Genomic DNA, 14497 nt, shown 5'->3' on the forward strand with positions numbered 1-14497 from the left:
TACTCAACTTACCAGTCCCCTGTCCACCCCTACTCAACTTACCAGACCCCTGTCCACCCCTACTCAACTTACCAGACCCCTGTCCACCCCTACTCAACTTACCAGACCCCTGTCCACCCCTACTCAACTTACCAGACCCCTGTCCACCCCTACTCAACTTACCAGACCCCTGTCCACCCCTACTCAACTTACCAGACCCCTGTCCACCCCTACTCAACTTACCAGACCCCTGTCCACCCCTACTCAACTTACCAGACCCCTGTCCACCCCTACTCAACTTACCAGACCCCTGTCCACCCCTACTCAACTTACCAGACCCCTGTCCACCCCTACTCAACTTACCAGACCCCTGTCCACCCCTACTCAACTTACCATACCAGACCCCTGTCCACCCCTACTCAACTTACCAGACCCCTGTCCACCCCTACTCAACTTACCAGACCCCTGTCCACCCCTACTCAACTTACCAGACCCCTGTCCACCCCTACTCAACTTACCAGACCCCTGTCCACCCCTACTCAACTTACCAGACCCCTGTCCACCCCTACTCAACTTACCAGACCCCTGTCCACCCCTACTCAACTTACCAGACCCCTGTCCACCCCTACTCAACTTACCAGACCCCTGTCCACCCCTACTCAACTTACCAGACCCCTGTCCACCCTACTCAACTTACCAGACCCCTGTCCACCCCTACTCAACTTACCAGACCCCTGTCCACCCCTACTCAACTTACCAGTTCCCTGTATCCTGAGAACACATTCAGGGACTTTCTATTACAATCTGATCTCCCAAAGAACGTCGGAACCCTGGGTGTCCGATTGTTACGGCTGAATAACCACATTGTTGTTTAGGTTAAGCTGACTTAGGGCAGTTCTTTGAAAATGGCCTTGTGCCTCAGATTTTTCTTTAGACTCTGTGGTAGTGGCAGGGGTCCTTTGAACATATTTATTTTATTTTGAGGCATCAAAGAACCGATTGGCAAGTTCTTTGAAATGAGTTGGCTAAGGAATTCTGAGATGAAGGCTGTAATGTAATTGAACTTATTAACTGTTTGCTTGCTGTAAAACGTTAAGAAAAGCAGCAGTAGCGGTGGACATAGAGGGCATATCAGATGCATCCAATTTCACAATTCTCAAAGTGCAAAAAAACACAGAGTGGTTAAATAGCCTACTATTGCTATATAAAATATACAGACAGTGGCAGATTTGCAGGACAAGGTTGTGCACACTGCACCTCCAGTCATCCATTGAAGGTGTGAGATGTAAGTCATTTCAAGGATATACCAGGCCTTAATGGAACAAAGATCTCCTCTCTCTCTCTGGTCATTCTTTGGAAATGATCTGAAAACAGGATAGGTGAAAATAATATGGCTATTAGTGATGGGTTTGGAACTAAAGACCATAGTCGAATTCATTGTGATTGGAGTGAAGACTAGTCAATAATACTATCTGGTACAGAAGGCTAGTCAGTGTATTTCCAATGCTCTGCGTCTTTCACTATAAGGGAAGCAGTGCTGCGCCCTAGTGGTATGTAGAAGTGCACGGTGTTCATTTCGGCCAGACTGGGAATAGGATGACGAAACTATTTATTTTATGAGATGTTGCTGTGAGTGATTGTTTTATCATCGATATTGTTTACCTCTTTGAATGCAGCTTACTCGCAAAATATTTGCAATTATTATCACAGTAATTATGTTATTCCAGAAATCGTATATTTTCTTCACGGAAATGGAAACATCCTTCCGGATGTGACGTCGACGTTAAACATGGCTGATGTGGAGAACACAAACAGACAAGTCGATAAGAAAAACATGTCTTTTAATATTAGAGAGAAGCTAGATATCGGCGAAAATATGCCAAAATTACGTCATCAAGACACTTCGGAAAGTGGAAAGGGCACTGTCGAAACACGTACAACCTCGGAGTACTGTGAAAAGTTGCAGGGGTGGATGTGGCAGTACTACACGGCATATGTGAACTGGCAAAGTTGGCTGGCAGTGTCTGCTTCTCCGTATTTTGCACCGCAACCAATGCAACCACTCACTGCACCCGTCTGGCCAGCGGATTTCCCTAATTTTGATGCCCAGAACTGGTACAATAATCCATTTGGACTCCCCTTATCGACGTATCCAACCGCCATCCCCGCGGCTGGGATTCCGCCTGGGGAAACGGCTGGGAGTGGTGCTGTGTCCACTTCAGTACCAGCGCAACAACAACCACAACAGAACGGCAATGCACAACGGCCAGGTAGCTATCAGAGACACAGGTGTTGTTATTATTGTATTTGTTTAATGTGTCTAATATGATAACTTTGGTTATATAGCTAAATACCTGTTTGAGATAAAGCAACATGACAACAGGCCTGTTACAGTGATGAATTATGAAAATAGTGCCCTCTGTTGTCTGCTAAAGTAAACACCGTAGGCTCATCTGCTATAGGCCTGGGTTGCTAAAGACCCCCCAACCTAGGCATATTAACATTTTTGAAACAAGGAATTTCCTCTTGAAGGACAATAACCGTCGTCAATGAATGTGTTGGCGACATCTGTGGCTCATTTGGTAGAGCACGTTGCTTGCAACACCAGGGTTGTGGGTTCGATCCCCATGGGAGACCAGTACAGAAAATCAATATGAAAATATATTTACTCACGACTTTAAGATGCTCTGGATAAAAGCATCTGCTAAATCGGAGGTTCCCAAATCTATGGGGAGACCCATAGATATTGTTGTCATTTTTTTGGTCACTCAAAAATCACATGAATTCACATTAGACATGGTAAAATGTATAGAATTCCAAGAAAATGTCCTTTAAAACTGCAGCATTTTCTTGCACCACATGACAAAATGTGTAGAATTGCAGGAAATAAGCTTTAAACCTGCAAAATTCTCTCCACCAACGAGGAGTGTGAACAGTGTGTGTCGTGAACATTGCCTGTGCCCATAGAAATAGACATGGTGCGTGCACGCACAGGGGTGGCCTGGGATGTTCCCCAACGCTGGAAGGGGGGCCCCGAAAGGAAAGAGTTTGGTGACCCCTGGCGTCTGCTAAATGACTCAAATGTAAATATTTTGTATGTGTTTGCAGGTCGAGAATACAGTATTCCCTCTCCTCTTCAAAGGTTCATGGCTGAAATGGTGGATTTCTTCATTCTGTTCTTCATCAAAGCAACTATTATTCTCAGCATCATGCATCTGAGTGGGATGAAGTGAGTTTAGTATAATACAAATGTTTCTGTTCTTTTATTCCCTATAGTGCATTCCTTTAGACCAGAGCACTATGGGTCCCCCTCTATGGGGCCCCCCTCTATGGGGTCCCCTCTATTGGGCCTCTGATCAAAAGTAGTGCACTACAGGGAATAGTATTTTATTTAAATATCCTAGAAATTGATTTGTTTCGCACTCCATGGGTGTTGGTGAAGATTAGTCCAATGCATACATAACTACTGTGAATTAGAGGTCGACCGATTAATCGGAATGGCCCTTTTTCAAGTTTTCATAACAATCAGAAATCGGTCAATTTGGATGCTGATTTTTTAATAAATTTTTTATGTAAAAAAAATAATATATATATATATCTATATTTTTTTTTACACCTTTATTTAATCTTTATTTAACTAGGCAAGTCAGTTAAGAACACATTCTTATTTTCAATGACGGCCTAGGAACGGTGGGTTAACTGCCTTGTTCAGGGGCAGAACGACAGATTTTTACCTTGTCAGCTCAGGGATTCAGTCTTGCAACCTTACGGTTAACTAGTCCAACACTCTAACCACCTGCCTCACGAGGAGCCCGCCTGTTACGCAAACGCAGTAAGAAGCCAAGATAAGTTGCTAGGTAGCATTAAACTTAATCAATCATAATCACTAGTTATAACTACACATGGTTGATGATATTACTAGTTTATCTAGCGTGTCCTGCGTTGCAGTGCATTCACGAAAAAGGACTGTCGTTGCTCCAACATGTACCTAACCATAAACACCAATGCCTTTCTTAAAATCAATACACAGAAGTATATATTTAAAACTGCATATTTAGCTAAAATAAATCCAGGTTAGAAGGCAATATTAACCAGGTGAAATTGTCACTTCTCTTGCGTTCATTGCACTCAGAGTCAGGGTATATGCAATAGTTTGGGCCGCCTGGCTCATTGCGAACTAATTTGCCAGAATTTTACGTAATTATAACATAACATTGAAGGTTGCGTCAATTCGAATCTGGTATCAGGATAAATATAACAATGAGTCACCGATTGTATGCTATGTATTTTTTATTAGCTAAGCAATAAGTGGTAAATGCAACTTTCATATATACGGGCTCACTGTAATACCACGCAGGGCAGAACAGAGAACTGACTTGTTCCTGACAAAGATATTATAATATACCCTGATGACAGTAGTAGTTCCGGCTTCCGAGCCGGCCTGTCAGAGTAAAGACTGGGCGTGGTTTAAACTTGCTCAGCCTATTGCAGGCGCTCAGGCGGGTCCCCGCCTCTTGGCGCTTCTGTTGATAGATGTAACTGTTGCTGTGAAGAACATCCATGCGCTCATGCTCGATACCGTTATCTCACACCTGGCTCCTGTTATCTAACAAAAGACCGCTTGTTCTGCAACCCCACGCTCTGAATGTGCCCCCCCCCAACTCATTGCACAGTTCCTGTCTTCTGTATTTTTCCATCATGAGAAAGGCCCATGGCCTTGAAACTTTTAACAATGTTTCAAGTCAGCTATGTTGCACAACACATACATACATCCACACAAGCCAACAGCAGATAATATTAAATCATATATATGGTAATGGGCTATAGTGCATAACACAGAAACCTCATAAATGTAACAGGACTATTTAGACATATGGATGCCACCCGTTAGATAAAATACGGAACGGTTCCGTATTTCACTGAAAGAATAAACGTCTTGTTTTCGAGAGGATAGTTTCCGGATTCGACCATATTATTGATGACCTACGGCTCGTATTTCTGTGTGTTATTATGTTATAATTAAGTCTATGATTTGATACAGCAGTCTGCGCGATGGTAGGCACCAGCAGGCTCATAAGCATTAATTCAAACAGCACTTTTGTGCGTTTTGCCAGCAGCTCTGCTGTTTATGTCTCCAAGCCTATCAACTCCCGAGATTAGGCTGGTGTAACGATGTGATGTGAAATGGCTAGCTAGTTAGCGGGGTGCGCACTAATAGCGTTTCAAACGTCACTCGCTCTGAGACTTGGAGTAGTTGTTCCCCTTGCTCTGCATGGGTAACGCTGCTTTGAGGGTGGCTGGTCGTTGTGTTCCTGGTTCGAGCCCAGGTAGGAGCGAGGAGAGGTACGGAAGCTATACTGTTACACTGGCAATACTAAAGTGCCTATAAGAACATCCAATAGTCAGGTATATGAAATACAAATGGTATAGAGAGAAATAGTCCTATAAATCCTATAATAACTACAACCTAAAACTATTGAAGACTCATGTTAAAAGGAACCACCAGCTTTCATATGTTCTCATGTTCTGAGCAAGGAACTGAAACGTTAGCTTTCTTACATGGCACATATTGCACTTTTACTTTCTTCTCCAACACTTTGTTTTTGCATTAATTAAACCAAATTGAACATGTGTCATTATTTATTTGAGGCTAAATTGATTTTATTGATGCGTTATATTAAGTTAAAATAAGCGTTCATTCAGTATTGTTGTAATTGTCATTTTACAAATACATTTTCGGTATCTGCTTTTTTTGTCCTACAATAATCGGTATCGGCGTTGAAAAGTCATAATCGGTCAACCTCTACTGTGAATATATAGTCATGATTGAAGAATAATTTGTAGCATGCATAACTACTGTATAGAACGTGTTCTCAGTCAACTTACCTGGTAAAATAACGGATAAATAAATAAAATATAGTCATGGTTGAAGAATCATTTGTAGCATGCATAACTACTGTGTATAGTCATGATTGAAGAATCATTTGTAGCATGCATAACTACTGTATGTATTAATGATTGAAGAATCATTTGTAGCATGCATAACTACTGTATATATTATACTGTACTCGATATCATCTACTGTATCTTGCCAATGCTGCTCTGTACCATCACTCATTCATATATCCTTATGTACATATTCTTTATCCCCTTACACTGTGTATAAGACAGTAGTTTTGGAATTGTTAGTTAGATTACTTGTTGGTTATTACTGCATTGTCGGAACTAGAAGCACAAGCATTTCGCTACACTCGCATTAACATCTGCTAACCATGTGTATGTGACAAATAAAATTTGATTTGATTTGATTTATGTATTAATGATTGAAGAATCATTTGTAGCATGCATAACTACTGTGTATAGTCATAATTGAAGAATCATTTGTAGCATGCATAACTACTGTATATAGTCATGATTGAAGAATCATTTGTATTCTTGTTTCAGGGACATTTCCAAGTTCGCCATGCATTTCATTGTGGAGGAAATAGATGAAGACACGTCCATGGAAGAACTCCAGAAGATGATGCTGGTCGCCCTGGTCTACCGGATATTAGTCTGTTTCTATGAGGTCAGGTGACAAATCAAACTGCTACTGTGAACAGAAATCACATACAATGTTTTGATTTTCTGCTTTAAATGTCTCTGGGCTGTGAAATGACCCTTGACTGTCTTTGTTCTGACGTTGCAGTGGGATGATGTTTCTGTCTTTGTTCTGACGTTGCAGTGGGATGATGTTTCTGTCTTTGTCCTGATGTTTCTGTCTTTGTTCTGACGTTGCTGTGGGATGATGTTTCTGTCTTTGTTCTGACGTTGCAGTGGGATGATGTTTCTGTCTTTATCCTGACGTTGCAGTGGGATGATGTTTCTGTCTTTGTCCTGACGTTGCAGTGGGATGATGTTTCTGTCTTTGTCCTGACGTTGCAGAGGGATGATGTTTCTGTCTTTGTCCTGACGTTGCAGTGGGATGATGTTTCTGTCTTTGTCCTGACGTTGCAGTGGGATGATGTTTCTGTCTTTGTCCTGACGTTGCAGTGGGATGATGTTTCTGTCTTTGTCCTGACGTTGCAGTGGGATGATGTTTCTGTCTTTGTCCTGACGTTGCAGTGGGATGATGTTTCTGTCTTTGTCCTGACGTTGCAGTGGGATGATGTTTCTGTCTTTGTCCTGACGTTGCAGTGGGATGATGTTTCTGTCTTTGTCCTGACGTTGCAGTGGGATGATGTTTCTGTCTTTGTCCTGACGTTGCAGTGGGATGATGTTTCTGTCTTTGTCCTGACGTTGCAGTGGGATGATGTTTCTGTCTTTGTCCTGACGTTGCAGTGGGATGATGTTTCTGTCTTTGTCCTGACGTTGCAGTGGGATGATGTTTCTGTCTTTGTCCTGACGTTGCAGTGGGATGATGTTTCTGTCTTTGTCCTGACGTTGCAGTGGGATGATGTTTCTGTCTTTGTCCTGACGTTGCAGTGGGATGATGTTTCTGTCTTTGTCCGGACGTTGCAGTGGGATGATGTTTCTGTCTTTGTCCGGACGTTGCAGTGGGATGATGTTTCTGTCTTTGTCCGGACGTTGCAGTGGGATGATGTTTCTGTCTTTGTCCGGACGTTGCAGTGGGATGATGTTTCTGTCTTTGTCCTGACGTTTCTGTCTTTGTCCTGACGTTTCTGTCTTTGTCCTGACGTTTCTGTCTTTGTCCTGACGTTTCTGTCTTTGTCCTGACGTTTCTGTCTTTGTCCGGACGTTGCAGTGGGATGATGTTTCTGTCTTTGTCCTGACTTTGCAGAGGGATGATGTTTCTGTCTTTGTCCTGACTTTGCAGAGGGATGATGTTTCTGTCTTTGTCCTGATGTTGCAGTGGGATGATGTTTCTGTCTTTGTCCTGACATTTCTGTCTTTGTCCTGATGTTTCTGTCTTTGTCCTGATGTTTCTGTCTTTGTCCTGACGTTGCAGTGGGATGATGTTTCTGTCTTTGTCCTGACGTTGCAGAGGGATGATGTTTCTGTGTTTGTCCTGACGTTGCAGAGGGATGATGTTTCTGTGTTTGTCCTGACGTTGCAGTGGGATGATGTTTCTGTCTTTGTCCTGACGTTGCAGAGGGATGATGTTTCTGTCTTTGTCCTGACGTTACAGTGGGATGATGTTTCTGTCTTTGTCCTGACGTTGCAGTGGGATGATGTTTCTGTCTTTGTCCTGACGTTGCAGAGGGATGATGTTTCTGTGTTTGTCCTGACGTTGCAGAGGGATGATGTTTCTGTCTTTGTCCTGACGTTGCAGAGGGATGATGTTTCTGTCTTTGTCCTGACGTTGCAGAGGGATGATGTTTCTGTGTTTGTCCTGACGTTGCAGAGGGATGATGTTTCTGTCTTTGTCCTGACGTTGCAGAGGGATGATGTTTCTGTCTTTGTCCTGACGTTGCAGAGGGATGATGTTTCTGTCTTTGTCCTGACGTTGCAGAGGGATGATGTTTCTGTCTTTGTCCTGACGTTGCAGAGGGATGATGTTTCTGTGTTTGTCCTGACGTTGCTGAGGGATGATGTTTCTGTGTTTGTCCTGACGTTGCAGAGGGATGATGTTTCTGTCTTTGTCCTGATGTTTCTGTCTTTGTCCTGACGTTGCAGAGGGATGATGTTTCTGTCTTTGTCCTGACGTTGCAGAGGGATGATGTTTCTGTGCTTGTCCTGACGTTGCAGTGGGATGATGTTTCTGTGTTTGTCCTGACGTTGCAGAGGGATGATGTTTCTGTCTTTGTCCTGACGTTGCAGAGGGATGATGTTTCTGTCTTTGTCCTGATGTTTCTGTCTTTGTCCTGACGTTGCAGAGGGATGATGTTTCTGTCTTTGTCCTGACGTTGCAGAGGGATGATGTTTCTGTGTTTGTCCTGACGTTGCAGAGGGATGATGTTTCTGTCTTTGTCCTGACGTTGCAGAGGGATGATGTTTCTGTGTTTGTCCTGACGTTGCAGAGGGATGATGTTTCTGTGTTTGTCCTGACGTTGCAGAGGGATGATGTTTCTGTGTTTGTCCTGACGTTGCAGAGGGATGATGTTTCTGTGTTTGTCCTGACGTTGCAGTGTGATAGTTTAAGTCTTTGATATGGATTTGGTGTATTTTATCATGTTTCTCCTCTCTGTCTGCAAATACAAGTTCCCTCTTGATAGTACGGTTTTATTGATTGATTGTCTCCTGTCAGATTGTGTGTATCTGGGGAGCAGGGGGTGCCACTCCAGGGAAGTTTCTCATTGGTCTCAGAGTGATCAGCTGTGATTCCTCCATCCTGGTTCAACCCAACCGGGTCCTCGTGGTGCCTGCCACTAATGTCACTCTCTCTGCGTAAGTAGTGGATCACACCAACACCAACCCTCCATCCACGTGTTGTGAAATAATAAACCAGCTCATTTGGTTATTTGACACTTGATTTTTGAAGTGGTGATGAGGGGAAACATGACAATCTGGCCATTAGATGAAGTCCCTTGATGTTCTGCTCGTCTGTTGTTTCTATCATCTCCGTGACTTTCACACGTATTGTCCCTGTGTCCTTCTTCAGATCGACAGTCCGAGCCATGAACAAAAACTTCTCCATTGCCTTCTTGTTCCCAGCCTTCATCACGGTCTTCTTCTTCCAACACAACAGGACTGTGTATGACATGGTGGCTGGCACTATCGTTGTCAAGCGCACCGGAGCCAGATGACCATTCTGATTGGTTAAGGCCAAGCTAATGCCTGGCTGGGACCTGGCTACTATTTTATTTAAAGAGGTACATGTTGCTCTCAACCCTGCAGTACAGAGGAGGCTGGTGAGGGGAGGACATCTCATAATAATGGCTGGAGTGGAGTGAATGGAATGGTATCAAACACATGGAAACCATAAATTCCGTTCCATCCATTACAGTGAGCCCGTCCTCCGGTTGAAAGTGACACCACTAAGGCAGCCTAGTGTCACTAGTCTGGGGAGACAACTGAACTGGGAACCACTCTGCAAAAACGATGACGGGAGGCGAAAGCTCTGCATGAGCCTGAAGACAGGAAATACACTATGACATCATCAGTATCTAGGTCCCTCTACAAAGCTCTTGTTTGTGACGTCAGAGTTTTTAGAACCATCTCTTGTTTCTCAACTACTGTACTCTGGTTGTTTTTCAGAGGAGGTAGACGCTCTACCCTTTTAGATTTGTGCAATGGTAGTATGCAAATTAGCACCCGATCAGTTAGGAAGCACTGAGGAAAAGTTATTAAAGGTTTTCATTGAATTGCCTTTGCTTTTCAAAATGTATTAAATGAAAATCTAATCTCTAGGATGAGTAAGTGGAAGACTAGAGAATAGTTATTTAGTAGTTTTAACCTATCAGCATATTGATGCAGTTTTATGATTTGACTTATTTTAAGATATTGCTTGGTAACAATCCAACACTCCTAGAATTACAACATGCTAATGGTTTGGTTGACATTGCCCTCGTGTCTTACTGCACTATGGGTGAATTATTGTCTCATCATTATCTGGTTACAACTAGACACTTCTTTGGTTGTCATCAGACTATAAAATAGCTTTATTTTGGATCTGTTAACAGAACACCTGGGCTGATTCAGTGTAGACTTTCACGTGTATTATCTCAATGCTCAAGAGGAGATGTATTTAACCTGGCAAGTCAGTTAAAGAACAAATTCTTATTTACATTGACGGCCTACCCCTAACACGGACGAAGCTAGGCCAATTGCACGCCGCCCTTATGGGACTCCCAATCATGGCCGGCTGTGATACAGCCTGGAATCGAACCAGGGTCTCTAGTGATGCCTCTAGCACTGAGATGCAGTGCCTTAGACCGCTGCGCCACTCAGGAGCCCCATGTGGTTGTGTTTCAGTTGATATAGTATCTGATCTAACATGGAAAAACACATTTGTTTCTTAGGACTGTATTTATGTTTGGAACTTCCGTCGCAATTGAACCACTCTCTAAATCATTCCTTAAACTTTGTAACATGAGATAATTTACCAAATACCAGAAAGCTGGAGTGAGTGGCACGTTGTTCTCCATCACAGCATTAAGCAATTTTACCACAGCCTGCATTAATGAACTCAACAAGTATTAAGGGGAATATTAATGATTGGTCTAATCTTGTCTAAATGTACCCATGACCACCAAACTTGTCACCATATCCAATTTCGCCACGGAGATTAAAACATTTTGAGTGCTTCAAGCGGACAGTATTATGATAGTGTCTGTCAGTAAATGCTACTACCATATGAGGTGCCATTGGGGTTTCAATTCTGGTCATTTCCCCCAAATTCCCAGGTTTTCCAGAAATCCCAGTTTGAAGATTCCTGAATTCTGAAGCAAGAAATCTGGAATCCTTTATACCTGAGTATGGAGTCCAGATGTAGTATCACTTTTTCAGAATTAGATGTCAGCTAACTATGATTCTAATTTCTGTTTGTTGTTTTAAGTCCAAAGTGACAGGCTCACCTGTCTTCCTAACAACATGTTACCTTTCCTTGGTTGTCATTTTAATATATTTGCCTTGATTATAGAATATAAGTACTACAGTATTGCTATACATTTGTAAAAGTACAGTAACCGTGTAACCGTAAGTAATTCAGTTGCTAGGCTACATCTAATACCATGGGATGATAGTGCAGTATTGATGTATTTTATTTGTAGTTTTATACATTAATTTATGAAATATGATTGTGTACTAATTATTTTATTTTAGTAAATGAGCTTGGTGTATTAGTTGGAATTGTCGGCACATTTCGGGGTTGAATTTGCACTTTTTATGGATTTTAATTCACATGAATAAAACTTTATTGATCATTATTTTACAGAGAATGGGTTTCAAATTTCATGGACCAGTCATGGCAACTGTTCAGTTTCCTTGGCGTCTGTGTGATGATATCGATATGTGCCAAAGTATTCTGTTATGAAGTGTAATTAACCCAACAATACCATGACGTATTGTATTGTCTGTGTGTGCTGGCAAATGGAGACCACTGGATCACTCAGAGCGTCCCGAACGGTGCAGCCTATGGGCCCTGGTCACTGAGTGAACTATCCTGGCTAAATATATTGATTGACTAGACCCCTTAGCTAGTTCTGCCATGCATGACTAGTTCTGCCATGCAACAACACACCAGTGTTGCATTATTCCAGACCGGTCTACAGTGTGTTGGTCTCGACGTTGGATAAGTTTTTACTCGGTCTTGACTCCATGTCAGACACTAGCTTCTGTTCCCATCCAATTTCTGACAGATTTTCATACAAATAGTCTAAAATCCGAATAAAAAAATCATTTGCATTTTCCCATCAGTGGTGTTTCCACCAAACTGACTTTTTTGTATTAATTAATTTTAATATTTTTTTAAACGTTTTAAAAAAAAATGTATAATACAAAATTATCAACTTTACACCGCTACATCAAACATGTCTAACAAAACAAAACACAAAACAGGTATAAACAAGAAAATACTAAATACATACAGAAAATAAAATATAGAAATAATAATTAAAAAACACAATTCTAGTGCAATTCTAGGCCTTGGACGTGCGCTCTAGTCAACTGTTCGAAGATACTTTGCGGGTAGTCTACATTTATGAAATTATTATGGATAAGATTGAGAATATTTTTAGTTGTCAAACGGCAGTCAAGCATCGATCATCATGTCACCAGAATCAGACCCTCAATATTTATTGGAAAGGTGTAGCCTTCACCACCCTGTTAAATTGGAAAGAACCGGGATGAACACTTTAACGCCGTTTTCCCCCTAATTACTCACAGATCGATAGCGCTAGAGAGAACGTATTTTATGACAAACAATGTATATGTCCTCTACTATTAGCAACTGTAATTTCGTTTCTAGAATAAATGACAAAAAAATCTAATAGACCAAGAACGGAATTTCAGCAAAATTACGCAGCCTGGTCTCAGAGCATTTCGTATTATTCTGTACGTTGGCCGAAGGGGCGGGAGAAACCCAACCTTGGGATGAAAGTAACAGCTGGCGAGAAGTGCACAATATCTGTTTTATTTCCATATTTCTGTTTAGTAATGCTTGTTACTTTCAACAAATGTACTATCAGCCATCATTTCATGTTTCTATTGAGTTCAGTAATTCATGCTATAGGTTAAAAATGTATGAAAATGAACCATGCTTCAACATTGCAATGTTGCGCAAACACAACAATTTGCCTTAGAATATGAATCAGACTAAAATGTATCAGATAACAGCTATATTAACCATTTTCTCACCTCACATTAATGGGAATGTAGTAGGATATCTTTCCATTTTCCATGACTATTTATGCTAAGCCAATCAGGTGCGCTCCAACTGTCCTTCTCATGCACAATCCTCGTGTCTTGATAGAATAAACGTTTATATTATTTTCACAAACGGCAAACTCATCAGGCTTATCACATTTTCATGACTTGACACAAGGTAACTAACCCACAGAATCATAAAAAAATATATTTTAAATAACCCCTAACCTGTCGATAAAAGCTTATGTGAGTAGCTGATTCATCAAGTGAATTGATTAAGGCATAATTCTAATAATATCATATAGAATTTTCGAACATTCAGTCACTTGTTGACATTTGGCATTGTAAAAGCAGTGTCAACTAGAGAAGACAATGGCCTGTGTTAAAACATTTACCCAATTTTATTCCGTTAACATTGTGTTACTTTCGTCCCACCCATCTCTCCTGTAACTTCTCCCAGGCTAATGTCGAGTTCAAAAGAACTGGGAACTCAGAAATCTCTAACTACCGACTCACTGGGAACTCAACAAAAAAAAAACTATCCCTGACAGGGGGAAATGGTTTTCAACGGTCATCCAACACAGAATTTCAATTTGGGAATTCAGGCCTCTATCTAGAGCTCCAACTTTCTGACCGGAAGATCATGGACGTCATGCTTTGACCTTGTATTTTTCAGAGTTCCACAATGCACCACAACACCCATGAATAGCTAGCATGATACTTGAAACCTATGCTGTCATTTAGTCACTAGATGGGTTAAAATCTTTTACATATGTTAGGAACCTTGAACAACTAAACACAACTCTATAGTTCAAAACCACTTTTTATTGATAACTTAGCAAAACATGATCGGACTGGGCTGTTTTTTTTTTTTCAGGGAGCTCGTCCTCTGCATTAGGTACATGCTTCTGTCTGTGTTACTTTCACCCCATGTTACTTTTCTCCCGGGTCTCCCTTCATAATTTGTTTTATTTTAGCCTAATAAACATGGTTTTCTGGGTCGTAGTGGGGGGACCACACACCATATCATCGTGTGACTCCAAGTTTACTTTGATATGATGGTTATCATATCAATATTTGTGCAAAAAGGCGGTTCAACTGCCATTTCCTGCATAATTAATTTGACCAACAAAATAATATCCCACCATGTCGAAAAACACATTTTCTGTCGTCATTTGTAAAATTGTATCAAAACTTCCTCTTTCCATCACTTTTTTAATACGCTATGACTTTACTGGCATAACACCTGTGGATGAACACGCTATGACTATAC

General features: G+C 41.5%; 1 protein-coding gene across 1 annotated transcript; it reads left to right on the top strand.

The window, feature by feature from the left end:
- Nucleotides 1–1722: 1722 nt before the first annotated feature.
- On the top strand, nucleotides 1723–11791 carry LOC109882596 (protein FAM8A1). The gene is made up of 5 exons (XM_020474695.2): nucleotides 1723–2249; nucleotides 3088–3208; nucleotides 6424–6547; nucleotides 9167–9306; nucleotides 9521–11791. Exons 1-5 carry the CDS (start codon nucleotides 1769–1771, stop codon nucleotides 9663–9665), a joined length of 1011 nt encoding a protein of 336 aa, XP_020330284.1. The 5' UTR covers nucleotides 1723–1768; the 3' UTR covers nucleotides 9666–11791.
- Nucleotides 11792–14497: the final 2706 nt, after the last annotated feature.

The sequence above is a fragment of the Oncorhynchus kisutch genome, unplaced genomic scaffold (genome assembly GCF_002021735.2).
Source record: "Oncorhynchus kisutch isolate 150728-3 unplaced genomic scaffold, Okis_V2 Okis02a-Okis13b_hom, whole genome shotgun sequence".
Lineage (NCBI taxonomy): Eukaryota > Metazoa > Chordata > Actinopteri > Salmoniformes > Salmonidae > Oncorhynchus > Oncorhynchus kisutch.